Genomic DNA, 27,850 nt, shown 5'->3' with positions numbered 1-27,850 from the left:
AAATGTGTGCACCTATGCCATGCTAAAATACTCATAGTCCCTCGCTAATTTTTAAAGTGGACTTGTGTTTAAATCCTCTTTGAAAATTAAGGCTGCAGCTTGCGTGCACATGTGGATTTCAACTCTGTGCAAGCTGTTATAAAGTTACCCTCCCTATTTTCAATGCTTCCCCTTTGTTCTGGGGTTTTCACACAATTACTAAAAGCAAACTCCTTACTGGAACACATTTTCTGATTAGTAGGAGAGAGAAAAAAAATACAATCTCTATGTAAATCTTTAGCACTAGGCAATTAAACAGCCTTGAGCATTATGGGATGAATGAAGCATTTCATTATGAATTGATCCATCATGGTAAAGGAATTGCTTTATTCCTGGTGAGGTTCTATTCCAATGCATTTAATACAATTTTCAGTGTAAATGTACACGAGAATGAGATTAATGCTCCAATTGGCTGCTAAATCATGATTTTTCATTGAAAAATCACAATGTTTGGATTGGCCAATCGGCATAAGATATTTTTTTTGGACGCAGCAGTTTTCTACTGCTCCTTTGGGCTTCCAGATCGATTCACCCACCTCTGCTATTGCAATCATGGGTCCTAAATACAGCTACTGTGTGTGTGTGACTGTGCCCTGAGTGAGATACCATCTCTTCTGAGCAGGGAAGGACCAAAATGCCTCCTATTACCCCATTTTTCTCTTATTTACTCATCTACCCCAGCTTTGAGTATTTGCTGGGCCGCCCAAAGAGATGTTTGCCCCAATCTCCTTTCTTGTTGCAAAATGAGTGAATTGACCCAATATCACCAGAAGCAGAGAAAAGGAAATATTTGTTTATGGGAGCCCCATACATTATGGATCTATGTACAATTGCACAATATATGCCACTTATTTATATCACGCATGATGCACAGGTCCAAATCCCTGAGCATTGAGGGAGATGTAAAACGTTGGCATACATCTCTGTTTCTCTCTCTCTCACTCATCCAGATCAAATTCTATAATGTTCATGGATGACCTAACCCTATACGTTTGCTGATCCCCTAATCTGAGACACTGTGTGTAACGTCCCCTTGACCACTTACTTTGCGGGGCATTCCTGGGTCCAGGAACGACCTGGTGGGAGCCCCCTAGGGCAGACTCCATTGGTCCTCACGTTCTTGGTACCTCCACCTGGGGAAGAAGTGGATGGGATTTCACTCCCTTTACCCAAGAAAACAAATAGGACTGTGTTAAAGTTGACAGTATGTACAAATATATTCAGGTTTATTAGACTATATAAGTATATACATATCTACATGACTTTGTACATCGCTAATAGGATGTCAAACAGCACACTTATCTACTCACGGTCAATAGTCTCAGGCCACACAACTATATACATTCTACAAGGTAGCAAGAACATTGAATATTTGCCAATTTTGGGGTTGGCTCCCACAGTTTACCACTATATAGAAGGGACCTCTTGCGTTCTCACTTAATCAAGTATTATTATTATCCTCCCCCTTTTTTCACCAGTTTCACACATGTGAAAACAAATGCAACTGGGATGTTGGGCAGAGTTGGCCTAGGTGGATCAATGTATCTAAACTGCTGCCATCTCCTCAATGCCACTTCTACTCTGCTGAAAGTTCTGTGCCAATGCTGGGGTCCACGCCCTCCTGGAAACTGACTCTGCCTCCTAGTCTGTCACTGAGGTCCACACCCTCCTGGGTGACCTGACTCCACCTCCTGTAATATTGATGGGGTCCATGCCCTCCTGGAGAACCCAACTGCATATCTAGACCTGCTGCTGGGGTCCCCTTCTTCCTGGTGGGTGATTCAATCTGCTGCTGGTGTCCACACCCTCCTAGGAGAATTCTCGGTCTGCCACTGGGGTCCCCTTGTTTAAGGGGGACCCAGGTTCACATCCTAATTTGCCACTGGGGTCCACACCCTCCTTGGGAAACACTATCTGCTGCTGGGGTTACCTTTCTCAAGGGGGACCGTTCAATCTTCCAGTTGGGTCCCCTTGCTCAAGGGGTCCCAGGGTCTGCCGCTGTGGTCCATGCCCTCCTGGGGGACCACTCTACCTCTGGATCTGCCGTTGTCCATCAGTAGGAGGGTTTTTCCTGGCTCGGGTTTACAGCTCTACTGGGCTCATGGCTGGGCTAACGTTCAGTGATTCAGGCCCTCAGCAGTCTCAGCTTTCAGTGATTTTAGCTAAAAGCCTGGATGAGTCACCTTCTCTCAGCAAAAGGCCAAGACACAGGCAGGACCATAGAAAGAGAATATGTGCATACCCTTCTATCCTGCCTGGCCTTTTCTTTCTTTTGTCTGAGGATTAGGTACCCAAGGGTCTGACTCCCCTTATTTGTCAGTGTGAGAATTTGTTTGCTTCCTAGGACTGTTTTTTCAGTATATTTCTTTCATAAATCTCTTTTTCATTCAGAATTCTCCAAGGTAGGACTTTTACAGTCATAGTTCTCTATTTTAGGATTTTGCTATCTTCTGATTCAAAGTGATATTTCACTGCAGATTACCAACAGTAGTCCAGGGGGCTGTGGCATGCAAATCCCCTATCTGAGACTCTGACTCATCTATTCACAGTAAGAGGTCTGGCCACCTTTTCAATCTCATTCTAGTTTTCCTGGGCTGTTGGCTCATGTTACATAGCTGCATTGTCCTCTTTTTTTCTTTGCTGTAGTTCATTTAAATGGTAGCATGTTCTTTACCCTCTCTCCCTTAGGAGGGGGAGGGGTCATGTATGTCATGCCCCACATAAGCTGAATATATTTTAAGTGGCATAATCCATTTTCCCAACTACTTTCACTCATTTACATCTAAGTAGATTGCTTGGAGGACATAAGTATATCTCTACTCATGGATCTCTGTCCTATGATGTAAGTTTGTCTTCCTTCTATGCATTTCTTTTATTTCCTTTTTCTTTTTTTTCCTTGATATCTTAACTTTTTCTATGACTTCCAGATACTTCATGATTCTTAATTGTTCTCTTTTTCCAGTATATAGCTGTATCGTATATTCTTAGTCCAAGAAGAGGGATTTTTTATATTGTACGGGGACTGTAAAGACATCCTCTTCTAAGTGAAATACAGAAGTTGCTTGCACTATATTTTATCAAACTGACCATTTTAACCTACTCCTTTAATTTTTCTTTTTCCATTAACATAGCAGCTACTATCGTTGATGGATTTAGTGGGGAGAGGGAAGGAGTAGGTTGTTATCACTGGTGAATTTATGGGGGAAAGAATGATTGTGTGTGTGTGGGGTTGTGGGAGAGGGACAGAAGTGAAAATGAGTGTCTAGGTTTGCATAAAAGGGGGAAGGAGTGCGTTAAAAAGCATATGAGGATGTTTGTGGCGGGAATTATTAGTTGAGAGAAAGTGTGTGTGGAAGAATGAGTGTGTATGTATGTGAGTGAAAATATGAGTGTGTGTATGAGAGAAAGTTTATACACATATGCTCTTACCTACCTCCCCATACCACCTGCCTCTCTAAGTCCACGTAAACCTCAGGGTGACCAGAAATCAAAGTTCCCAGGTATGCTAATTTGACAGAGACTCAGAAAAGAGTCTTCTTGGAGAGAAGGCTGGCCCTGTGAAATTCTTAGTTGGAAAATTGGAAGGTGATTACTTACATGCAGACATTTAGGGGACAGCTGAAGGTACTTTTATTTAGATAGTTCTAGGCCTATTGTTATCAAATTACTTTGTGAGCTGCTTTACTTCAGATTATTTTGCAGGCTGTTTTATTTATTTGACTTGTAGTGTGTTATACCATACGGTAGATGTGTGCCTGGTTCCCAGCACGCGCATATGGATATGGATATTTTATAATATGCGCACATCACCATGCACATGTTATAAAATACAGTTTCCGTGCGCACCGGAATTTAATATCCACATGTGCATATGCAGGCGGGTAGCGACTCGCTCGCGTGGGGGGGAGGGATATTTTAAAAAACAATGCACAGCGACACAAGTAGGCCTATCCCAGTTCCCTCCCTGTCTGCTGCAATTAAGGAGTGGACTGGGAGAGAATATCCCTATCCCCCTAACTACCCTAACTACCCTTCCTACCATTTCCCCTCTCTTCGCCGACCCCTAACCCTACCTAGCTATCCCCAATTTTTTGGTTTTAATACTTACTGCTTCTTCAGAGCAGAAGTAACCTGCGCCCTAGCTGGCTGCCAGTGCATGCTTCCTTGGGACCGGCCCACCCCTTTTTGATCTGTCGACACGTCTGTGCATATCGGAAGATACGCATGTGGCCGGGCCGTTTCTAATATGCACTTGACGCCCGCATGGTCTGGCTACGTGCGTATCTGCCCAGATTTTAAAAGTGCTGGCATTTAAAAATTCAGGCGTATATGTATTTTATATGCCTTTTTAATTAAACCCCAATCTGAATGGTGGTTAGGTGAGAATACATCTTTTTAACTAACTAAATATAAGCCCTTGTCTGGATCAAAAGCCCCTCCTGGATCCTGAACTTACAAAGAAAGTTATCTACTGGATCCAACCCCTCTCCCATTCCTGAATCTCCTCCCTCCAATCTAGTTCTTCCCAACTCACCTACCCCATGGAGGCATAATTGGACATGCTTACCTAGTCCTCTTTGCTCCAGCACCAATTTCCAAATGCCACTAGTAGGAGGTGCATGCACGTGCACATACATTCTTCCCTAACCTAACTCCATCTCCCAGGCCACCCACTTTTTTGGAGGGTTAACTATAGCCATCTTTCCCTTGGTAGCCATATTTAGTCACTCAGCAAAGGTTAATTTTGAGCTTCATTGATATAACTGGCTAAATCTTTGGCTAGCTGGCTATAGCATTCTGAATATTATCCTCACACTGCTTAACTGTACTAAAGCTAATTATGGAATGAGTTGAACTGAGAGAGCATTGAGATTGTCTGAAAATATTTACTGATTATTTGTTGACTTTTCAAAAATTCCACGTGTAAAAATGAGCATATACGCATGTAAGAAGGCTGTACTTGCGAAATTGGTATTTTATAAAAGTTGACTGATGTACTTTACGGTTTGCATGCATATATTTGCAAAGAAAAAAAGGAGCAGTCTAGGAGTATTCTGGAGAAGGGCCAACAGTTACACATTCAAGTTATTTTTAAAAAACACTTATAGGCTTAAATTTGGCAACTTACAAATATAATTTTACACCTGCTAATTATCAGGCATAATTGATATTATTGTTTATTGGGTCTAATGAACTGAGTGGGTGATCTGAGTGAACGGGGGGGGGTTCAGGTTGAAGAACCAGAAGGGTCTCGATGATCTAGAGAAGGGTTGGGTGAATTGGTGGAGTAATTGGTAAATTGGTTAATTTTAATTACGTGTGCAAGCTTTAAAATATACCTATTTATTTATTTAAAAACTTTTCTATACCGTTGCTAAGTTAAATACCATCGCAAAGGTTTACATGTAGGCACATATTTAGTGTAGGTAAAAGTGTACTATAGTACATTCTAACAGGTGCCGTCAAAGGTTCAGTTACAATATATCATTAGACATAGTCATTTAGCAAAGTAGTTCATGACCAATTGTACCAAGGTACTTACACTGATAGTTTTATTACACATAGTATTATAGTTATGTTTTATTGCGGTGTAGAGTTCATAGACTAATCTACTGTATGGTCCTAAGGACTGTATGTCGGTGCCTTTCTGTCTTTTCCTGAAATATTTACACAGGTAAATCAGGTTTTAACACGAGTAAATTAATTTTCATGCATAAAATATACATGTGTATATTGTTTAAATTGGTAGGAAAAGTACATGTATTCAGTGCCCTGAAATAGTAACTTTCAATGCATTTCATGTACTCAAACGTAAGCATATATAAACACATGTGTTCCACAGTAAAGATGCACATATTTTATAATGCACTTGTGTATTATATTTAGAACTACATGTAACGTGACCATACGCATGCTTATAAGCCACCTTTCATAGTTGTTTGAAAGTTAGCTTCCTTTTGTATGTGTTGCACGTCTCGGTCGCTCACCTTGCTCTCCCATCCACAAACACCGGGCTCTCCTCCTCCGCAGCCGCAGCCAGTTTGCGGCGTCCCCAGCTCCTTCACTCTCAGTCTCCCGTCCAGGCCTCAAGGCGTCGGTCCAGACCCTAGCTGCATGCGCATGGATCGCCCGGCCTCTTAAAGGGCCAAGGGCGTCTCCCAGCTCCGCGGCGTGCCCTGATTGTTGGCAGGATTTAAGGAAGTGGTCAGACACCACTTCCTAGCCTTGTCAATCGGGTCGTACACTCCGGTGTTCTGTAGTTTGCCTATTCCAGTGTCTCCTGTTCCAGTGTTTCCTGTTCCAGCATCTCCCGTTCCACTGTTTCCTGTTCCAGTGTCTCCTGTTCCTTCATCTCTCCATTCCTGGTAGTACCCTTCAGACTGATCTCGGTACTGACCTTTGCTTACTCCTGACCTCGACTCCTTACTGCCTGGATCTGACCTCTGCCTATTCACTGACTACTCTTGATCTCTGCCTGTGACTGACCTCTGCCTGTCTACTGACTACTCCTGATCACTGCCTGGAACGACCTCTGCCTGACCTGACTACTCCCGGATTGACTACAGGTACTGACCCCTGCTTCGTCTGACCATTCAGGACTGATAATCTGGCCTTGATCCTCGCTATCCACTCGGACTCTCTGTTCTGGCCTCCTGTGACCTCTGGACATTCTTGCTTGGACATCGACCGTGCACTCTTGTTCGTGGTGGGCACTCCCCTGTGCTTGCTCTCTAGGAAACCCTGTGAGGTCCACCTAAGACTAGGCGGCCCGGTTAACTAAGGGCTCAACCTGAGGGAACCCCGGGTTGCTATTGGTGAAGCTCCAGCTAGCCTCTGTCTCCTCCTGTGTTCCGCCTCCTGGTGGCAGGTGCTCTCTGGGTCCGACCAGAGGGCCGTACCAATCCTGCAGCAGGCCAAGGGTCCACTTCCAGGGCAACAGTTTAGCTCTAAGGCTATACAAGATTGATCTGTAAGAAGTACATTTGTAAACCTTGATTTAAGTGTACTATTTAGTTTAAAATGGTATGAGATAAAATAAAAAGATTCTATTCTACAAAACTATTTGTTCTCATGAATAGTCAAATATCTATTTATATCAGGGGTAGGCAACACATGTCCTAGAATGCCATAGGCAGGTCTGGTTTACAGGATATCCACAATGAATATGCATGAGAGATATTTGCATGTACTGCCTCTATTGTATGCATATATCTCATGCATAATCATTGTGGATACCCTGAAAATCAGACGTGTTTGTGGCAGTGCAGGACCAGAGTTGCCTAACTCTGGCCTATATATTCTGTCCGTATATTTTTTCATTCTGGATTAAAGATTTTCCATTTTGATCAGGGTATGCTGGGCTGTATCCATTCTGTTCACCCATTGGATCACTCCAAAATTGCAGACTAAAAGGGCATAAGGATTTTCATAATTAATTACAGTTATAAAAATATATACCGTATAATTGCATGAACTTTCATATATTAGAGGGATGCAATAAATTACACAAAAATACCAACGACGTTTAGAATGTAGGTCCTTTACTTGAATTGCATCATCAACAATGGATACAAAATAATTTTGGTGATTTGGTTCTTGTTTTGTTGGTCAGACAGGTATGTCATAGTGGGTAGTCACCACAACAGTTTGGACAGTCATGGAGGACAAGAGTGGGCCAGTGGCACCGCAATACTCACAGTATTTCTCCAAGCATTGCTGCTAAAGGCTAAGAAAGGATGGAGGCCCGACCGGACCATTGTTTTCTGCTCATGGGGAGGGACCGCATTTGGCAACATCGGCTCATATGAATGGGCAGAGGTACAATAATAGAAACACGATTTTCATAAAGTGCTGTAAATTGATGGGCGGAAGAAAATAAAACTTTATATAAAAACTAACTTCTTTAAAATAGCAAAAATACAGGTCACATTTCTAAGATTATTATTCTGCAAAATTTTGTGGTATTTTGTGGTATGTTATAGATTTGTATACAAGAGTTCAAATGCTCAGGATAGAGTCAAATGTCAGCCAGACTTGCCTAAGTATCTTTTTTATTTTCAGCATGAAAAATGTATGACTTACCTGGACACACTCTCTTACTTCCCTTTCGATTCTCTTCCCCCTCACCTCTTGATTCTCCATGCTTCTGGCTCCTCCTCACCTCACCTCTTGAGTTTCCACTCTCTCCCCCCCCACCCCCACGTCCCTAATCTCTCCCAGCACCCCTTGAACCTTACTCCTTTCCAACCCATGGTCTGAGCTCCCCACTCTTTCCCACCCTCCCAACTCTACCTTTGAGTCTCCACTCTCTCCAGCACGTCGCCTTACCTCTTTTGTTCCCACTCTCTCCTCCCCCATCAAAGTTACTGTTCCTCTTCCTGCCTGCCTTCCAGGTCTCTTTCTTTCTCTCACACCTCCAGCAGGATGGTGGGTAGATGATTTGAACCCACTCCTCCTGCTGCCTGATTCTCTTCCTCCGGCACAGGTCAAACAGGTGATCTGAACCACACAGGAGGGAAAGAAATCGGCTGATGAAGGAGCAGGTGCACTATTGATCCTGTTGTCCTGCCATCCAGGCCATTTGTTTGGTGAGAGGATGGGGGATGGAATGCATTACCAATAATCACCTCTTTCCTTGGCGTGCAGCTTGGCGAAGTGTGTGTCTGTGTGTGGAGGTGGTGTTTAAACCATAAACAGACTCTCTTTTTATGGCCTAGTGTAAATGCAACAAAGAATCTTGATCCTCCCCTTCCCTTCTCTCTGCTGGCAGCAGAAGCGGAACACTTAAAGTATGTCAGCTTCCTGTGCCATGCTGAGCCAATTTCACGAGATTGACTCAGCACGGTACTGCTCCTGTGGTTGGCAGTAGAGCAAGGAAAGAGAGAGAAGCAAGAGGACGTGATATGCAGCTGGCAGGACCAAGCTCATCCTAAGGTGCACGGTGTGGGATCAGGCAGTCAGTGCCACAGCACTGGCATACAGCAGCGTTAGAGCAGCTGCACTTCCAGTGAATCCCTATGATGGTCTTAGGGTCTGCAGACCACAGGTTGGAAGCCACTGCTCTATGGTATATAAGATTACATTGCGTCATGTCCTTTCTGTTTAGTATATAAACTAAAGTCAGACAAAATCAGTTTGTTATGGTGGAGGAAGATTAATCTGTTCAATCAGATGATTAATATATATCAGTACTCTAGGAAAAAGTTTGAAAAGGCAGCTGTGGAGAAATATAGAATTCAGAACTAAATGTGAATTTCCAATCTTAAGGCATATTAACTGTTGGATAATAATTACATTTGAGGTTCAACTTTAATCAGATTTGTTTTATAGTCCTTTCACTCTGCTTCCCCTGACTGGAATGTCTGCATTTTTTGAATTAAAGTTACAATCATTTTTAATTCCTTAAGGGTATTTTTCCTTTCTTCTTATTATATGAACCTTGGACAGAGAACTCTTGCTGAAAAAAAAAATGAGAATAAGACTATTTTTTTTTAATCTAAATTGACATTTTGAAAATATAAATGTGCTGTATAATAATTCTTGAGTATCATAAAAAACATTTGCCTGGATGTAAATGGCACAAACCACAGTCAGTTACATTACACAAGACAATTACGTTTATTTATGGTCATGAATATTAAAATATCATTGCTTTGATTGTGTTCTAGGATCTTAAAAGAGTCCTCCAGAGAAACACTGTGGCTTACGTCAGTCTTCACAATCCTGTACGGGGTAACTTAGTCCTGAATTCAATAGCTTCACCTTCTCTTCAGCAGCTGGTAGCAGAGGTTAGAAATTTATCACAATTGTGCATGTCTCTAAAAATATAAAAAATTGAATTTTATTTCCATTTGCCAGTGGATATTTTATTTAGTAAAATAGAAAATTTTAAAAATGATCTAGAGTGAAGATATCTTATGGGAGGGTTCAACATTCTTTGCTAGAAGTGGTGGTGATAAAAAGCTATATTCCACTTCATAAAGCAAAATCATGCATATAATACTTTGTCAGGGATTTATGTTTATAATTATTCAGTTTTTCTGCATTCCTGGGGGTTTATCCTTTATTTGAACATTTTTATAAACTACCTTGGTAGGTTTAAGTGGTATACATGGTAGGGATGTGCAGAAGGGACGGATTCATCCGATTCGGTATTTGTATTCGTCAGGGGCCAAATTCGTTGCATTCGTTCAATGGTGCCCCTGATCCGTTGATACATTTCATTCATTTTCCAATTCCTATTAAAGTCAATGGGGGAAGTATTTGCAGCCTATTTTTGGCTGAAGAATTAGGGTTTTCTTATCAATTTTCATGAAAATTCTGGGGAGCAATCATCAGAACAAGAAAAGAGCTCCAAGGTACTTAGACTGTGGCAAAGTGGCACCAAAGTGGCATGAATAGCCTAAGGTACTTTAAAGGGGCAAAGGGGTACCAGGCGTGCACAATAGTGGTGCAAAGCAGCAGTGAGAGTGAAAAAAAACCACACACCACAGCTTTAAAAGAGAGCAGTGATAACAAATGCATGAACCCTCGAAGGCAGCATGACAGGCAAAGTGGCAAGACAAGTGGCATCAACATCCTACAGCACAATGAAGGGGGAATATAGCAAGCAGAAAGACTAGCACCAACACAATGAGGAACCATGATAGTGGCAAGAACACCACAAGGAGTTGGTGAGTCATCTGGTGTATGGCAGCAAGGCAGAGTGGCAGAGGGTAGATACAGGTTGGCTCTACCTGGGGAGAGTTCCCTTTCCTTTGAGCAGGAAAGGGCTCCCCAGAATGGGTTGGCTCCTAGAGTGGAGCACAAGCCTTCAAAGCATGGCGACATGGAGCATGCTCTCACTGTGAGCATGGTCTCACTGTGTTTGCCACAGTCTAAGTACCTTGTAGCTCTTTTCTCGTTCTGAACATGGATCAACAGGTGCCAAGAGATAGGCTGCTACATCCGGGAGAGTTCCCTTTCCTTTGAGCAGGAAAGGACTCCCTGGAAAGGGTTAGCCCCTAGAATGAATAATGGTACAAACTGTTAGGATTTAAGCATTTGCAAACAGTTCATGACTTCATGAGCACAACGGAGGAAGTTCTCTTCTCTACCCTGAAACTAAAGAAAATTGTTTTATTTAAGGATCCATGCTGTGAAGGATTAGTAGTTTCAATTGCCAGAGATTGAGGTTTCCTTTTGCAACAAGGGTTCAGCCATTAGGACCAAAAGAAGCGCTGATGTCATCTCCCTCCCAAATCTACAAAATCAACCTATGTTGACTTTCAACCTACAGTGCCCGTGTAAACAATGGGAACACAGAGGATGAACTAGAGTCCCACTACCACCAGTTTTCGATAGTACTAGAAGAAACATTAATGTTGACACCTAGGAATGATTTAGGGAACATGGCCCAAATTATGAAGGTCATGAAAACTATTGAGCATATGAAATACGCAAGCTACAAACATCGTACGTCAGCTTTTTATGTTCGTATATTCCAAATGTGGATGGACAGGCACAGTGTTTGAGGTCAAGCCCTCATAGGGACATAAGGCCTGGACGGACAGGCACAACATTCGAGGACAGAGGTGAAGCCCACGTAGGGACATAAAGCCTGGATGGACAGGCAAGCATTTGAGGACAGAGGTCAAGCCCTTGTACGGTCATAAGGCCTGGATGGACAGGCACAGCATTCGAGGACGAGGTCAAGCCCTTATATGTACTTAAGGCCTGGACTAGCAGGCAGGCAGGCACAGCATTCGAGGACAGAGGTGAAGCCCATGTAGGGACATAAGGCCTGTATGGACAGGCAGGCACAGCATTCGAGGATAGAGGTCAAGCCCTTGTAGGGACATAAGGCCTGGACAGATAGGCACAGCATTCGAGGAGAGAGTTCAAGCCCAAGTAGGGACATAAGGCCTGGACAGACAAGCACAGTATTCGAGGATAGAGGTGAAGCCCACATAGGGACAAAAGGCCTGGATGGACAGGCACAGCATTCGAAGACCGAGGTCAAGCCCACTTAGGGATATAAGGCCTGGATGGACAGGCACATCATTCGAGGACAGAGGTCAAGCCCTTGTAGGGACTTAAGGCCTGGATGAACAGGCAGGCACAGCAGTCAAGGACAGAGGTCAAGCTTACGTAGGGACATTAGGCTTGTACGGAGAGGCACAGCATTCGAGGTCAAGCCCTTGTAATCACATAAGGCCTGGACAGACAAGCACAGTGTTCGAGGATAGAGGAGAAGCCCACGTAGGAACATAAGGCCTGGACGGACAGGCACAGCATTCGAGAACAGAGGTCAAGCCCACGTAGGGACATAAGACCTGGACAGACAGGCACAGCATTCTAGGACAGAAGTCAAGCCATTGTTTGAACTTAAGGCCTGGATGAACAGGCAGGCACAGCATTCGAGGAAAGAGGTCAAGCCCATGAAGGGATTTAAGGCCTGGACATACAGGCACAGCATTCGAGGATAGAGGTCAAGACCACATAGAAACATAAGGCCTGGATGGACAGGGACAGCATTCGAGTACAGAGGTCAAGCCCTTGTAGGGACTTAAGGCATAGATGGACAGGCACGGCATTCGAGGATAGAGTTCAAGCCCATGTAGCAACATAAGACCTGGAAGGACAGGCACAGCATTTGAGGACAGAAGTCAAGCCCTTGTAGGGACTTAAAGCCTGGACGAACAGGCAGGCACAGCATTCAAGGACAGAGGTGAAGCCCACTTAGGGACATAAGGCCTGGACGGACAGGCACAGCATTTGAGGACAGAGGTTAAGCCCTTGTAGGGACATAAGGCCTGGATGGACAGGCACAGCATTTGAGGTTAAGCCCTTGTAGGGACATAAGGCCTGGATGGACAGGCATAGCAGTCGAGGATAGAGGACAAGCCCATGTAGGGACATAAGGCTTGGATGGATAGGCAGGTACAGAATTTGAGGACAGAGGTCAAGCCCTTGTAGGGACATAAGGCATGGATGGACAGGCACAGCATTCGAGGATAGAGGTCAAGCCTACGTAGGGACATAAGGCCTGGATGAACAGGCAGGCAGCATTCGAGGACAGAGGTCTAGCCCACGTACGGACATAAGGCCTGGATGGACAGGCACAGCATTTGAGGACAGAGGTCAAGCCCTTGTAGGGACATAAGGCCTAGATGGACAGGCACAGCAGTCAAGGACAGAGGTCAACCACAGGTAGGGACATATGTCCTGGACGGACAGGCACAGCATTCGAGGACAGAGGTCAAGCACATGTAGGAACATAAGGCCTGGACGGACAGACACAGCATTCGAGGATAGAGGTCAAGCCCACATAGGGACATAAGGCCTGGATGGACAGGCAGGCACAGCATTCGAGGACAGAGTTCAAGCCATTGTAGGGACATAAGGCCTGTACAGACAGACACAGCATTTAAGGATAGAGGTCAAGCCCTTGTAGGGACTTAAAGCCTGGACGAACAGGCAGGCACAGCATTTGAGGACAAAAGTGAAGCCCACGTAGGGACATAAGGCCTGGATGGACAGGCACAGCAGTCAAGGACAGAGGTCAACCACACGTAGGCACATAAGTCCTGGACGGACAGGCACAGCATTCGAGGACAGAGGTCAAGCACATGTAGGAACATAAGACCTGGACGGACAGACACAGCATTCGAGGATAGAGGTCAAACACACGTAGGGACATAAGGCCTGGACGGACAGGCACAGCATTCAAGGACAGAGGTCAAGCCCTTATAGGTACTTAAGACCTGGACAAACAGGCAGGCACAGCATTAAAGGAGAGAGGTCAAGCCCACTTAGGGACATAAGGCCTGGACGGACAGGCACAGCATTCGAGGACAGAGGTGAAGCCCACGTAGGGACATAAGGCCTGAATGGACAGGCACAGCATTAGAGAATTTCCTTTGTACAGGTATGTTGTGGTTTGACCTGTCACTTCTTCCTGAACTGGTTCACTGCCAGAAGAAAATGGCATCTTTTTCATTTCTGAAAAATAATTCAACAGAGGATGCTTTTAGAGCAATAGAGACTGCCATTTGTGAAGCAAGAACTGAGCTGGAGATTATTTTTGAATACCCAATTGACAGTGGATATACAGGCACAGCTTTTCAGGTCAGGTACATGTGCTGCAGTGCTTATATTATCTGGAGCATAGGAGGCAGTTGGAGCTGCTGCAAGGCTTTCAATTGCTTTTATTCATCTTGCCATTCACAGGGAAAATTTTGAAACCCAAGCAAAGGCAGGTTTACTTTCAAAAACACTAGCATTTCCATCAACGCTGGTGCCAGCCTTGAGTGGTGAGGGCTCATGATATCCCCTGTCATTGAAAAGATACATTCACTAGGCACACTGGTTGGTGGACATGACAGATATCGCTGAGCCACTTTGGCTAGGTGTGGCCAGTCAGTGGACTTGTGTGCCCAATATGCCAGTGGATCTGTCTGCATGTTCTCTGTGGGCTCTGAGAGATACCGTGTCACTGCCAGCTGTGCTGGTGACTCCTTTGCTTGGGTGGGCTGAGAGTCACTCATGCCAGCTGCTTCCTCTCTTTCCCATGGAACAAAAAGATGAATCTTTATGGGCAACATGTCTTTGGCGTTCTGAGGTGGAGGAGGAGGAAGTAGTAGGTGTCGCTGACAGAGTGCTGCTTCTGCTTGGGCTAGCACAACTCTCTGAAGTGCCCGCTGTTTCCTCCTCTGCTTCACGTCTAATCTGTCTCTGCCTATGGCGCTCCTGTTCACGGACTTTTGCTAACAGTAGGTCCTTCACCAATAGGAGACAATCGTACTGTAGGGTGAGTTTCCCTTTCACACGGGGATCACAGACTGTGGCAAGCATGTATGTGCGGTCTTCTGTTAAAGGCCTTAATCTCTCTTCCACCTGCTACTGCAAAACTTCCAGACAATGCAGCACCTCAACTGTCATTCCCTCTTCCTATCTAAAGGCCTCCAAATTTTCATCCAGGAAATTAACTATAGGGATGATGTCAGCCAAGGTGGCCCTTCTGGAACTCAGTCCTCCATGACATCCTAGAAGGGCTTCAGGATTTTTACCAGCTGACTCATGACTAACCAATCATGATGCCCTAAGGGATTCTGCACACCTATGTCCATTGAACCGGAAAGTTCATGTAGGGGTGTCTGCAGCTCCACTAACCTCTGCAGCATCATAAATGTGGAATTCTAATGTGTGGCAATGTCTTGAATGAGACACTTGTGAGGCATGTCCAAATCAGTCTGCTTTTGTCGGAGAACCTGTCCCACCTTCACACTTCTGTGGAAGTGCGCTGCTGTGTTCCTGCACTTCTGTATTAACCTATGCAGTCATTGGACTCCAACCCCAGAGCTGACTTCACTATCAGGTGCAGAGTGTGTGCAAAACATTGGATGTTCTTAAAGTGCCCATCGTTTATTGCCTTAACCATGTTTGCACCATTGTCTGTGACAAAGAACCCTGCATGAGGATTCCTGTCTCACTGGTGTACAGCCCTCCAGCATCTGTCTGATGCATTCTAGAATATTGGCTGTGGTATGGGCCTGGTCCATCAGGTGGGTGTACAGTAAAACCTACCTCCACCCTGATACTCGTTCAGAAATAAAGCTGCTGCCTGCCCCCGCCTCAGCCAAGTCTCACCAGTGTGCTGTCAGGGAGAGGTAAGAGTGTGCAGCATCATTGCGGTCCAGATATCACAGGTGAAATGCACACTCCCCTCTGCCTTAGCTAGCAGCGCTTGCATGCGACTGTGACACTGCTTGTACAGACTGGGGAATACCTTTCTGCTAAATGTGGTTCTGCAGGGGACTTTGTAATTTGGAACTACGACCTTCAGAAAATGCTTGAAACCCACATTCTCCACTATCTGCAATGGCTGGTCATCAAGAGCAATCATTTCCCCAATGCTCCTGCTTACAACTTTTGAGGCTGCCTGCCTCCTACCCCGGGATAGCGTTACTGCACTGCACTCCACTTCATTTCCTCCATGGTGAGTTGTCGCTTCTGCCACAAGTCAGGGGGTTGCTGGCCTGCCACCTGACTGCTAGAAGGTGCTGAGGGCATGGGGTGACTCTGCTCCTTTTCAACCACTTTACTGCTTGGAAGGTGTCCCTTGACTGGCACTGCCACCATCCCCAGATGGCAGTACTGTTATTGGGTGTTGCCTCTTCATATGATGTGTCATGCCAAAATTGGATAGATGTCCCATTTGCTTGCCTCTGCTAATAGCCCTGCCACAGTAATTACACCAAGGAAAATGCTGGTCCTCCGTCACTTTAAAGTGGCTCCAGATCGCAGATGTCTTTCGTGATCCTCCCTTCTGTATAGCCTGGCAATGGAGCTGAAGTAGTGGGTGCACCCTGAGAAGCAATGCCAGGGGCCTCAGTCACACTCTGTGCCTGCACTGACTGCTCTTCCTCCTCCTCATCATCATCAGTTTCATCTCTCCCCTGCTGCACTGAAGTGGAGGCTAAGACAGGACTAACTAATCCTAAAACTTTGTCAGCTATTGTTTCTGATGAGAATCCCACACAAGATGATTCTTCATAAGAATCAGAAGCAAACAGTGCCTGCACTACATTGCCAATGCTAAGTCGAGACTGCTGTCCCACTGCTGCTTTTGGGTGTCACCATTTTGTCTTGCATGACTCAGCCTCCCCTTCCCTCATCTCCAAAACTACAGTGTCAGAAATAGGTGGTGGCGATGCATCATGTTTAGATTTCATTTTTTCTGGATGGAACTGGCTGCCCCTCCAAAGAGTTTAGATTGCAACAGGTCCCTTTTTAACTTTAATGGGGGACTGGCACTAGTGCCTTTTGAAGTGTCTCCTCTGCCAGTCCCAATCACTCAACTACATCTAGCTGTCCCTGACATTATGCATTTAATGTCACTGCCTAGTGCCTACTGGCTGCCCATGGACACAGTGCCTTGATATGCACTAATGTAATGTGTGTGCACACACCGAGCTTGTAACTACAAAAGAGACCCACTGTGGATTTGGCTGCACAAACACCCACTGTCCCAATATACTTGAGTCTGCAAAACTGGCTGCCCATGGGCACAGTGCCTTGATATGCACTAATGTAATGTGTGTGCACACACCAAGCTTGTAACTACAAAAGGGGCCCACTGGGGATTTGGCTGCACAGACCACTGCTGTCCCAATATACTTGAGTCTGCAAAACTGGCTGCCCATGGGCACAGTGCCTTGATATGCACTAATGTAATGTATGTGTACACACCGAGCTTGTAAGTACAAAAGAGACCCACTGAGGATTTGGCTGCACAAACACCCACTATCCCAAAATACTTGAATCTACAAAACTACCCAGTGCCCACTGGCACTGATGCCCAGTGCACAGAGAGACTGCGTGAGTTGAATTAAAAAATGCAGTTAAAAAAGTTGGAATTGGCACAGCAGGAAAATCTATGAAATATATTTTTCAATGGAAATTCTAGCAAACTAGCTAGCAGCTTCTCTCCATGGCACAGAGAGACTGTCTCAGTTCAACTAAAAAAAGTGCTTAAAAAACAGGGCTAGCTGGTACTGCAGCCAAATTGAAGAACAAATATGTTTTTCTATCTAAGTAACTAGCCTAGCTAGCAATTGAATACAGATTTGAGAACTCAGACTATCTCTGAGTACAGCCATCTTTTGCAGAGACAGACCTCCTCCCGGCCTCCCCAGATCACCCCTGCAAATAAAGTGAGTGGCACGCAGCGCGCTTAAATATATATAGTGCTGGGTCATCAGGAAAAGTGTCACCGACCACTGAGTGAGAGCCGAGTGGCTGCATTACAAAAATTATTTTTGCTGATACATTGCATTCTGGTATCCTTGCCAACCTGTCCGACGCACACTGACAGGGCTGTGAGGTCACTGATGACTCACAGAAAAGGGCTGGGTTTTGGCTATGGATACACCCAAATGGCATACTCTGATTTCACATGGCGACTAAGAAAAGCACGCGATGCCAAACGTATGAAATGGATGATATGTTATGTTCATGGGGAATTGTGATACGTTTTGCGACCCCACGAATACAACGAATATGGACATATATGTTGTGGATTGCCAATATGTTGCAAACGAATGCACACCCCTAGTACATGGTATCATTTGTGATACCATTATTATTCTGGATCAATCATATCCAGTAAAGATAAGTCTATTGGTGCTTCTGTTGCTAGTACATTTCAGTTCGAGATATTGTGTGCCTAGTGACTAGGGCAATAACAAAAGCTAAAGTCACATATATCACACAATTCATTGGATAAGGTATACCTATACCCTCATAAGTGGGCCAAAGTACACTTCCGCTTCACAGCGTTTTTAACTTTTATGCACTGATGCCAATATGGCTGCCCATTCAAGTTGCAATCATAGGGTAACCTTCTTTTTCAATGCGTGATTCACGCTGCCGCTTTAAATAAGTGACTAGTGACTAGGGCAGCCATTTTTTCAATGCGTGATTCACGCTGCCGCTTTAAATAAGCGGCAGCGTGAATCACGCATTGAAAAAGAAGGTTACCCTATGATTGCAACTTGAATGGGCAGCCATATTGGCATCAGTGCATAACAGTTAAAAACGCTGTGAAGCGGAAGTGTACTTTGGCCCACTTATGAGGGTATACCTTATCCAATGAATTGCGTGATATATATGACTTTAGCTTTTGTTATTGTTATGATTTAGTCACATTTTTCCAGTTTTATAGTGACTAGGGCAGCCATTTTTGTAGTTTTCATTTTGTATTTTTGTTTTTTTCTGGCTGAAGCAAATGAAAAATGGACCTGTGCATTAACAGCCCATTTTTCTCACATGCAAATCAGTTTGGAGATACATTTTATACATTAAAGTTAGCACAATAATGCTGGCATTAATGCAAGAAAATGTAATTACACGTTTTAAAATGTTTTTGCTGAATGGCTCCCCACTATTCCGATTATTTGTATTTTCTCTATTTTCACTTGTGAAAAGATATTATGGATATACTGAGCTCTAAATTCATGTTTATACTGCAGGTTATTGTTATTATTATGTTTTACAGATTTAAAGTTACATTGCTCCTTCGTTAGCAAAGTACAGATTTTAAGTTTTCTTTCACAGTTTTGAAAGGTGTTGATGAAATGGCATTTTAGCCTGTAAATTTACAAGGCAGAGTACCAAGCTGCATAGAATAAAACGATTAATGAAAACAGAGCCAGCTCTGTGTAAAATGAGTGACCTTTTCATAATATCACACAGAGTCCAATATCATTGAGATGAAATTAGGTCATTAAATAAGAGACAATGGACCTGAATTTATCAAGTGTTTTCCCCAAAGGCATAAGATGAGAAAAAGACCCTTAATAAATCAGATCCAATGATTTACATAACATATTAAGTTAAATTATTAAAATATATCACAGATACAGTAGATGAAATGTGTGTGTGTGTGTGTATAATAGTTTGGTTGCAACTTTATTACAGTATGAAAGAACTCTTCACTAGGGGGTGTGCATTTGAAACGCAATGGGACATGTTAGCAAACTTTCTTGTTTTGCTTTATTTTTAAAATGAACTGCAAGAAAAATCAAACAAAATTGTGTTGGTTTTCTTTTGTTTCATGCAACAAATGCCATCACCATCACCAAGCAAACCTACTCCCAGACCCTCCCGCAAATCCTCTTATCCTACAGTCTCGAGGATTTCTTCGCATGGCAAGAGTGATCTCTGGTTAGCTCCTGTCCTGCCAACGCATGCATGTGATGGTTGAAATATTTGACTATTTAAATCTATGTAATATGATGAGCTACAAAAGCATGGATAAAAAAAAAACCTGATTATTTTCTAATTTGCAAATGCCTGCTGCTTTCTGAGAAAGGGAATTGATCATTTGCATTCTTTCAAAGAATTGTGTGACCTTGAAGAAATTGGCCTTAGGCAGGAGGAGCTTGGTAGAGTAAACACCAAATTTTCAAAGGGTGAACTGGGCAGATTGGTTTAAAATAGGACCCTTGTGCATGTTCAGTTTTAATGCCTTGCTGCAGAGTTAAGCATCACTTTGTATCCAAATAGTACAAATCACCTCATTAGAATGGTTTAATTATACATTAGACCATATAAACTGTCACACAGGACAGCAATATGTAAATTCTAACAGTATCATTTTAAACATGCAATAATTGCACATAAATGTTGCATGTTTGAACTTTCACGCAGCAGCAGGATTAATATGCATAGGCACCTATCTGGGAGGGAAAGGGAATTGACATGCAAAATATCAACTTTCCCCCAAATTATCTGGGCTGGAAAGTAAACAAATTACAATGTGCAAAGCAATGGTACCCGCTTTAGTAATAGAATATCAATGGCATTGATGGGCCACAAGGGCCACTTTAACAGAGCCGTGTGCAAATGTTAAAGCACGGGAATGCAAAGTTTGTCATATTTCAGTAAGGAAAAAGAATTCCATGGCATTTGCTTTTTCCCTATATATATTGTACCTATCAATTGGAGCTTCTCTCTGGTGGATTTGGTGGACCTGAAAACAATCAGATCTCCATCTATTCTTCTCTCCATGTTGACTTAATGGTGATTTATGGAAACAAAAAAGGTCAGCTTGCCCACATATGTTTGCAAATCCTTTTTTTCCCCTCTTTTTAATTGAAATAAAAAGCATGTCCCACGTAATAAAGAAAAGATTGCACTTTATCTTTGATGGAACCAGGCTATGGAATTATTTAGATCTCACTTGAAAAGTAATAGAAGTTATTTGTCACTCTTTAATTATGTAGAAATGCCATGCAAGTATCATAAATCATATTTACAAGACACCTTCAAGTTATCTTATAAACAGACTCCAGCAGAACTGAAACATTGCTACACTAATATGTTTAGTTTCCAGGGTGCTTGGGAGGCAATTATAATATGGTGGATACTTATTTTCCATGGTAATTGGGGATTTAGGGAGTGCAATCAGCTAAAAATGTTTAAATTAAATGTTGTATTAATATATGTAAATATCAGGCTGATATACTGATATTACTAAAAAAGTAAAAATAAAAGTATGCTTTTTCTTTTGTGATAGACATCGTTTGTTTAAAATGTAAACAAAATGTGAATATAACTTAGGATGCTACGTGAAAATGTATCAAAACTGTAAACATTGAACCCAAAGTAGAATAAAATAAACAGTCAACAAATGATTTCCAGTTTACTAGCTGTAAGATGTAGAAAAATATAAACAGGATTTCCTGTTCAAGGACTACATTTGTTTTAAATAGTTAATTTCACAATAAACGTTAATGTCTAATCATCAGTCATTCAAAAGAAATGTTTCATCTCAAAAGAATATCATTCCTCATATTAATTTTAAAGTGCAGGTGAAAAGATCCTTGTGACTTTATTTTAATTTTTAAAGATATGCAAAGAAAACTTCATAAATACTTATCTGAAGCAGGAGCTTAATATCACTATAGAGCAACAGCACAAGTCGACATATAGATGGAAGCCATGTGAATGGTGGTTGATCTCCATGGGAAAAGGCCTCAACTTTAAGCTTTAATGTTCATTAAGAAAGGCATTGTCTTCCAACACTGCAGCGTTTCAAGCGTCATATACTTTTTGCATCAAGAAGTAGGCTGGGAGTTTCCTCAGAAATTAACATTTAGTTAATTGTATTCCATTTTCATTTGTACATGTTGGAAAAACTAACAAGTGAGGCAAGCAAGGCGTTCTGACAACTCACTAGTGCTGACTAAACAGTGAAAATGTAAGCTTCCAGTAGAAGGTCCCTTCTCTGTACACGCTGTTTATAGGGATATGGCTGGGCCAGGTACTGATCACTATAGATACCTTTGGCACCAAACCTAGTCTCTGACCTGCTCCTCACTCAATGGCACAGTATTGGGGATGAGCTTGGATGCTTGTTGCAAAATTCTCCTATGGTACAGAGTATACCATGAGGTGGGAAAAATTGCCAATACTGATTAGACAGTTTGCGACATGGGAAGTTGGGCAAGGAAAAAAGATGAGGTAGAAGGAGAATAATGTTTTCTCTCCTTTGTTCCTGCTAGGCCTCTTATTCATCTTTGACTATATAGCTATAAATTATGCTTGATTTTATGTCACAGCTTGCAGGGGATAAGTGTGTGTGTGTGTGTGTATGGGGGGGATACCAACCAGTTTTGGAATCAGGGAAGTATGATCTGCCTTGCCTGGATGGCACATACACAACTGGAAGACACTGAAGAGTTATCATTAAGAATAGGGGTTTTCACATTGGATAATGGCAGCTTTGGAGATTGTCGTATCAGACTATGGTAGTATGGGGAGGTTACTGACCTCACTACTGTGTCAGGGGCTCAGATAAAGAGCCTCACGACTCCTCGAGGGAATGAGGGAGTGAGGCACAATGGGGGTGGGGAAGACAAGGCGGGCGGGAGGGGAGGGCCCGGCGGGCCTGGATAAAAGGGAAGCTCCGAGGGTGTAGCTTCCCTTTTGATCCAGACATCGCCGGGTTACCTTGTGTGCTTGTTCTGCTTGCAGCGATTTCATTTTCAATTCTCTGTGCCCTTGTTTTTCTGCTTGCTCGGCTTTCGGTTGCTGGTGGCCTGGCTGTTGGTCCGCCAGGACGTGCAATAAGTCGCTGCGTGGCTTCCCCTTCTCTTGCAGTGCCCAGCACACTTGAGCCTTGCACAGCGAGATCAGGCAGGCTTTCCAGCACCACGAGATCGCTGCTGTCATTAACTCGCGAGATCCAGCAAAATTTTCTTTGCAGCGTGGTCCTCCACTGCAGCTGTGCTTCGATTCTCGGGATTTTTTCATATATCCACGGTATCGTATGTATATTTAAAAAAATAATAATAATTTTTGTCAGTTTATGTGTTGTATATGTGCTGTTTTGCCTGCTAATTTTCATTCTTTAAATGGATAATGTATTTACTTTATTTACTTGCCGCAAGTTATGGGATGTCTCTGTTTTTTCACTTGGCTAATTTTCATTCTTTAAATAGATAATTTATTTACTTTATTTACTTGCCGCAAGTTATGGGATGTCTCTTTGACCCGGGGGACTGCATGTGCCGATTTTACTTTTAACTATGCTTGCAAGACCTGCGGCCTTACTAACTAGTTTTGTGCTATGCCAAGATGCTTAACTTTTAACTATAATTGTAAGACCTGCAGTCTTACTGACTAGTTTTGTGCTTTGCAGCTCCATTCATGGCACATTTTGCGTTCTGTGACCTGCTGCCATGCATGTGTCTTAGGGGGGCATGTTAAAGTAAAAGTAAAAAAAAAACCAAAAAATCCTACCTTATATATTATTTTATTGCATATTTAGTGTTTCTCATTGCTCAATTTTTCTATTTCATTGCATATTTAGGGTATCTCATGCTTGATGTGAGGGACTGGGCAGGAAGGGTGGAACATGTGCTTAATGCACATGGCAGCAAACACATGGCGGCAGCCATATTGTTTAGGGAACAATCATTGAACATGGCAGCAGCCATATTGGATGTGGACACATGGCGGCAGCCATATTGGATTTGGACACATGGCAGCAGCCATATTGCATATGGTCACATGGTGGCAGCCATATTGGATATGTGCACATGGCGGCAGCCATATTGGCTATGTTCACACGGCGACAGCCATTTTGCTTGGGCACTCATTTCCGGTTCATGCACAGGGCAGCAGCCTATTTTGCTTTGGGCACATCGGCACATGTTAACAAAAAAAAAAACATATTGATCTGGGCTTATGTGTGTTGATAAGTGTATAAGTGTACATGACAGCGCACATGTTGTTTCGGCACATGTTTTAAAAAAAAATAATAAAAATTACATAACTATTAAAAAAAAACAAAAACTTTTCTAATACCTACTTTTATTCAACTGCTATCATATTATTTTGTTCATTTGCTGCTAATTTCTTACTGCCCCCTTTCAGCTCCCAATATGGCCCCTAGTAGACGGGACTGGGGACATGCAAAAAAGACTTCAAGTTTTCCATCAAACATACCTTCACCACATGGGCCGATGCTGGATGAGTCAATCACTGAATCCAATCCCAGGGTGCAAAGTAGGAGCAGAACCCCACGAAGATTGGCCGATGGGCAACACAGATGCCATACATCAACCAAGCATAGAGGCAAGCAAGATAGCTCCTCGACACCTCTGGACCATGCTGACATAGAACATCTGGTCGCCAAAATAAGGGCACAGGCTGCAACCCACGGGACTGAGTGGGTCAGGCAGCACATGTCCACACTTAACTCCTTGCCATCCCATAAAAAACCCTCCAGTTCGACCAAAAGGGTTAACTTGGCCTCCAAGAAGCCAGGCCCCTCCAAAAAAGTTTCCTCTCAAAAATCTTCCCAACGAAATTTATTTATTTATTTATTTAACAGTTTTTTATACCGACCTTCATAGTAAATAACGATATCGGATCGGTTTACAGTTTAACAAAGGGAAACCTAGAGTAATAATTCAAGTAAACGGAAGATAACAATAGGTAGGAATAAGTCAAAGTTACAATCAACAGGGGGAGAGAACTTGGAAGCTTACAACCTTGGACCAACATAACTTGCCTATACCAGCCTCTACAGTTGCTACCTCCAAGACACGGCAGCATACAAGGTCAGCGACATCTCGCAGAGGAATTTCTATAGACACCATTGAAGATTCAGGACCTCGCCCTACTTCGACACATGGTACGAGCCATCCCAACCCAAGAGGAGGTAAGCCCACCACTGATTCTGACACTGCTTCATCTTCTCCGAATTGCAGTGATGATGAAATGGCCCTAGCTACAGCCATTCATAATGCTATTAAGTGTCTCACAAAAGAAAATGGTCATCTGGACGCGGTGGGTCAGCTGCAACTGTTTGGGACGCTGATCCGATAAGCGACTCGCTACCCACTGTGGACACTCCTGCTAATTCCCCACTTGTCCTACCTGACCCAAGTGTGGTCCCGCTTGCCTCTCCTGCGAGCACCCTTCCTCTCATACTTGACTCAAGCGATAATACCTCTCCATTGCCCCTCAATAATTCCGTTCCGGCTACTGCGGCCGTCTCACAAGTCATCACTCCACCTGCTGCGGAGGAAGTTCTAAGTGGTGTTACTTCTTTAGCACACAGCATTCCCCTGACATTCAAGAATAAGATATGGAATGAGTTTATTGACATATTTTCCCTACTTATTACGAATTTGGATGGTGAGCAGGAAAAAGGGGCATCAAATGAGGGAAAAGACAAGCGTCCCAAAATTCCCAAAAATATTCATAATTGGCTGAAAGCATTCCACATTTTCATGTGTGGTGGTGGAACAGGAGCCAGACCAAGCCCCTTTCCTCATTCGATATATCGATACTATAATAAAAGCCCAGAAACAGGGCAGTTGGGCTTGGCTTGGATGAATTATGACATCAGATTCAGGAAAAGTATGGCGCAGGATCGTGCAATTTCCTGGAGGCCTAGATTACTGGATTTATGGTTAGACGAAATGACTCTCCATAAGTCCTCTTGTCCCTAGCGCCTCCTTTTGGCCCGGAGCAGCGGCTGTCAGCGGGTTTGACAGCAGACGCTCAATTTTGCCGGTGTCGGTTCTCGAGCCCACTGACAGCTACGGGCTCGGAAACCAGACGCCAGCAAAATTGAGCATCTGGTTTTCGACCCGACAGCCGCCGGCCAACTTCAATTTTTTTTTTCTTTCTTTTTTTTTTTTTTACTATTTTTATCCTTCGGGACCTCCGACTTAATATCGCCATGATATTAAGTCGGAGGGTGCACAGAAAAGCAGTTTTTACTGCTTTTCTGTGCACTTTCCCGGTGCCCGAAGAAATTAGCGCCTACTTTTGAGTAGTAAAATATGAGGCTTCCTTAACTCAGTTTCTAGCCTTAACTCTGCAGGCATGGTGTTCCAAAGGTTAGGACCCGCAGTGGATACAACTCTTTCACGCACAAAAACAGATGTGCAGTGTTTAATGAGAGAATCTGGAGTAGGTCTTTTTTTTGCTGACCTAAATGACCTCTCGGGGTATGTAGTCGAATTGAGAAGTTTAACCAGTCGGTTTTCTGACCATATATTGCCATGTGAAGGATGCAACAAATTTTGTACCATATTCTTTGAGTAATCAGAAGCCAATGTAGTTGTATCAATATTAGGGTAAATGTGGTCTCGTTTTTTACAGTTTGTCAGAACTCTCACTGCGGAGTTTTGTAACACCTGCAGCAGACGTAGAGTGGTTTGGGGAAGGCCTAATAGTAATGAGTTGCAGTAGTCCAGTGAAGAAAATATAAGAAATTGTAGTACTGAACGGAAATCATTGGGTTCTAATAAAGGTTTTAGTCATCTTAACATCAACAATTTGTAACAGCCTTCTCTCAATTTTGTCGCGATGTGTTTCTTAAAGTTTAAACCACACTCAATAGTTATGCCTAAATCTCTTACTGACTCAGCCAGAATTAGTTTGATGTTATTTGGCATGTTTAGTGTATTGTTTGGGGTCTCTTTTGGTTTCCTGTCCAATAATATGATCTCATTTTTCCATGTTCAGGACGAGTTTCATGTGACTCAAAAGTTGTTTAATTACTGTGAAATACATGGTAATTAGTTTAAAAGACTGTTTAATGGAAACAGAAACAGGGACGAGTATCTGGATATCGTCGGTGTACAGAAGTTAAGGCCAAGATCGGCGAACAGATGGCAGATTGGGAGTAAGTAAATGTTAAATAAGCTGTAGACCTTGATATCACTGAACAACAGAGCACACTGGAAAGCTTGACTGTGGCCTTTAATCTACTGCACTCACAGATGAACGCTTCTACTATCTCAGGTAAAGAAGAAAAACTGTTGTACCCCTTTCCGTTCCTAATCGCTTCTCTGGAGAGGCCTGGAGATGCCGGGGATTTCTCAATCAATGCTATATGCATTTTGCACTTCAGCCTAACAATTTTCCCACAGACTACGCCAATACAACATACATTCTGTCTTTTCTGGACGGAGGAGCACTGACCTGGGCGTCTCCACTATGGGAGCGTGATGACCCTATTTTGAAGAACCTTACTGGATTTTTGGAACTGTTAAAATCCGTATTCACCGATCCTGCCAGGTACACTGTTACAGGATCTGCATTGGTCCATTTACAGCACGGTAATAAGCCTTTGCCTGACTTCACCACTGAGTTTAAGACGTTGGCTTCAGAGTTGAACTGGGATTTGAGATGTCTGAAGACCCTTTTCTTTGAAGGCCTGAGCTCCCAATTGAAAGATGAGTTGGCGGCTCGAGAAATGCCTGAGAACTTAGAGGACCTGATGAAGTTAACCGCAAGAGTTGATCAGCGACTTCGGGCAAGGTTCAAGAGGTTAAAGGTTCTAAGAGGCCTAGCCAGGGAGAGATCCGAGTCAAGACTCTACCTAAGCCTATTCTGTCTAAAGTGGAGCATATGCCTCAATTCAACTGGGCTACACTGGAGCTTTCACATTGGGGCCCAGATTGCCATGGCAAGTGTTTGAAGGAAGCCTCACCACTGCCCTGTATGCCTACAATTCCATTGATGCCCGGGTTACCACCGCAATACGTGTCATTTCAAGACGTGTTTTCTAAGGAAGCTGCTGACATACTTCCTCTACATCGATCTTATGACTGGGTGATTAACTTGAAACCATATACTGAATAGAGATGAGCTTCGTTTTTTACTACCGGGTCATTTTTTGAGTTGGACGCTTCGGGGTAAAGTTTGTTTTTCCTCGGTTAGTTTTTTGGAAAAACGACCAAAAACGAAACGGGGAAAAACGAAACTGGCCCAAAAAACAACGCGGGAAAACAAAGCT

The 27,850-nt window shown here is 43.3% G+C and overlaps 1 protein-coding gene across 1 annotated transcript in view; it reads left to right on the top strand.

The window, feature by feature from the left end:
• Window positions 1-27,850, top strand: part of NAALADL2 (N-acetylated alpha-linked acidic dipeptidase like 2) — a 1,070,337-nt gene that overhangs the window by 869,836 nt on the left and 172,651 nt on the right. Inside the window, exons 8-9 of the mRNA XM_029617369.1 lie at window positions 7,652-7,857; window positions 9,708-9,827. Coding sequence (XP_029473229.1) covers window positions 7,652-7,857; window positions 9,708-9,827 — 326 coding nt within the window. The remainder of the gene's footprint in view (window positions 1-7,651; window positions 7,858-9,707; window positions 9,828-27,850) is intronic.

The sequence above is a fragment of the Rhinatrema bivittatum genome, chromosome 9 (genome assembly GCF_901001135.1).
Source record: "Rhinatrema bivittatum chromosome 9, aRhiBiv1.1, whole genome shotgun sequence".
In the NCBI taxonomy this organism is placed as follows: Eukaryota; Metazoa; Chordata; class Amphibia; order Gymnophiona; family Rhinatrematidae; genus Rhinatrema; species Rhinatrema bivittatum.
The sequence above is the reverse complement of the archived record's forward strand: the minus strand, read 5'-3'. Positions and strand labels throughout refer to the sequence as shown.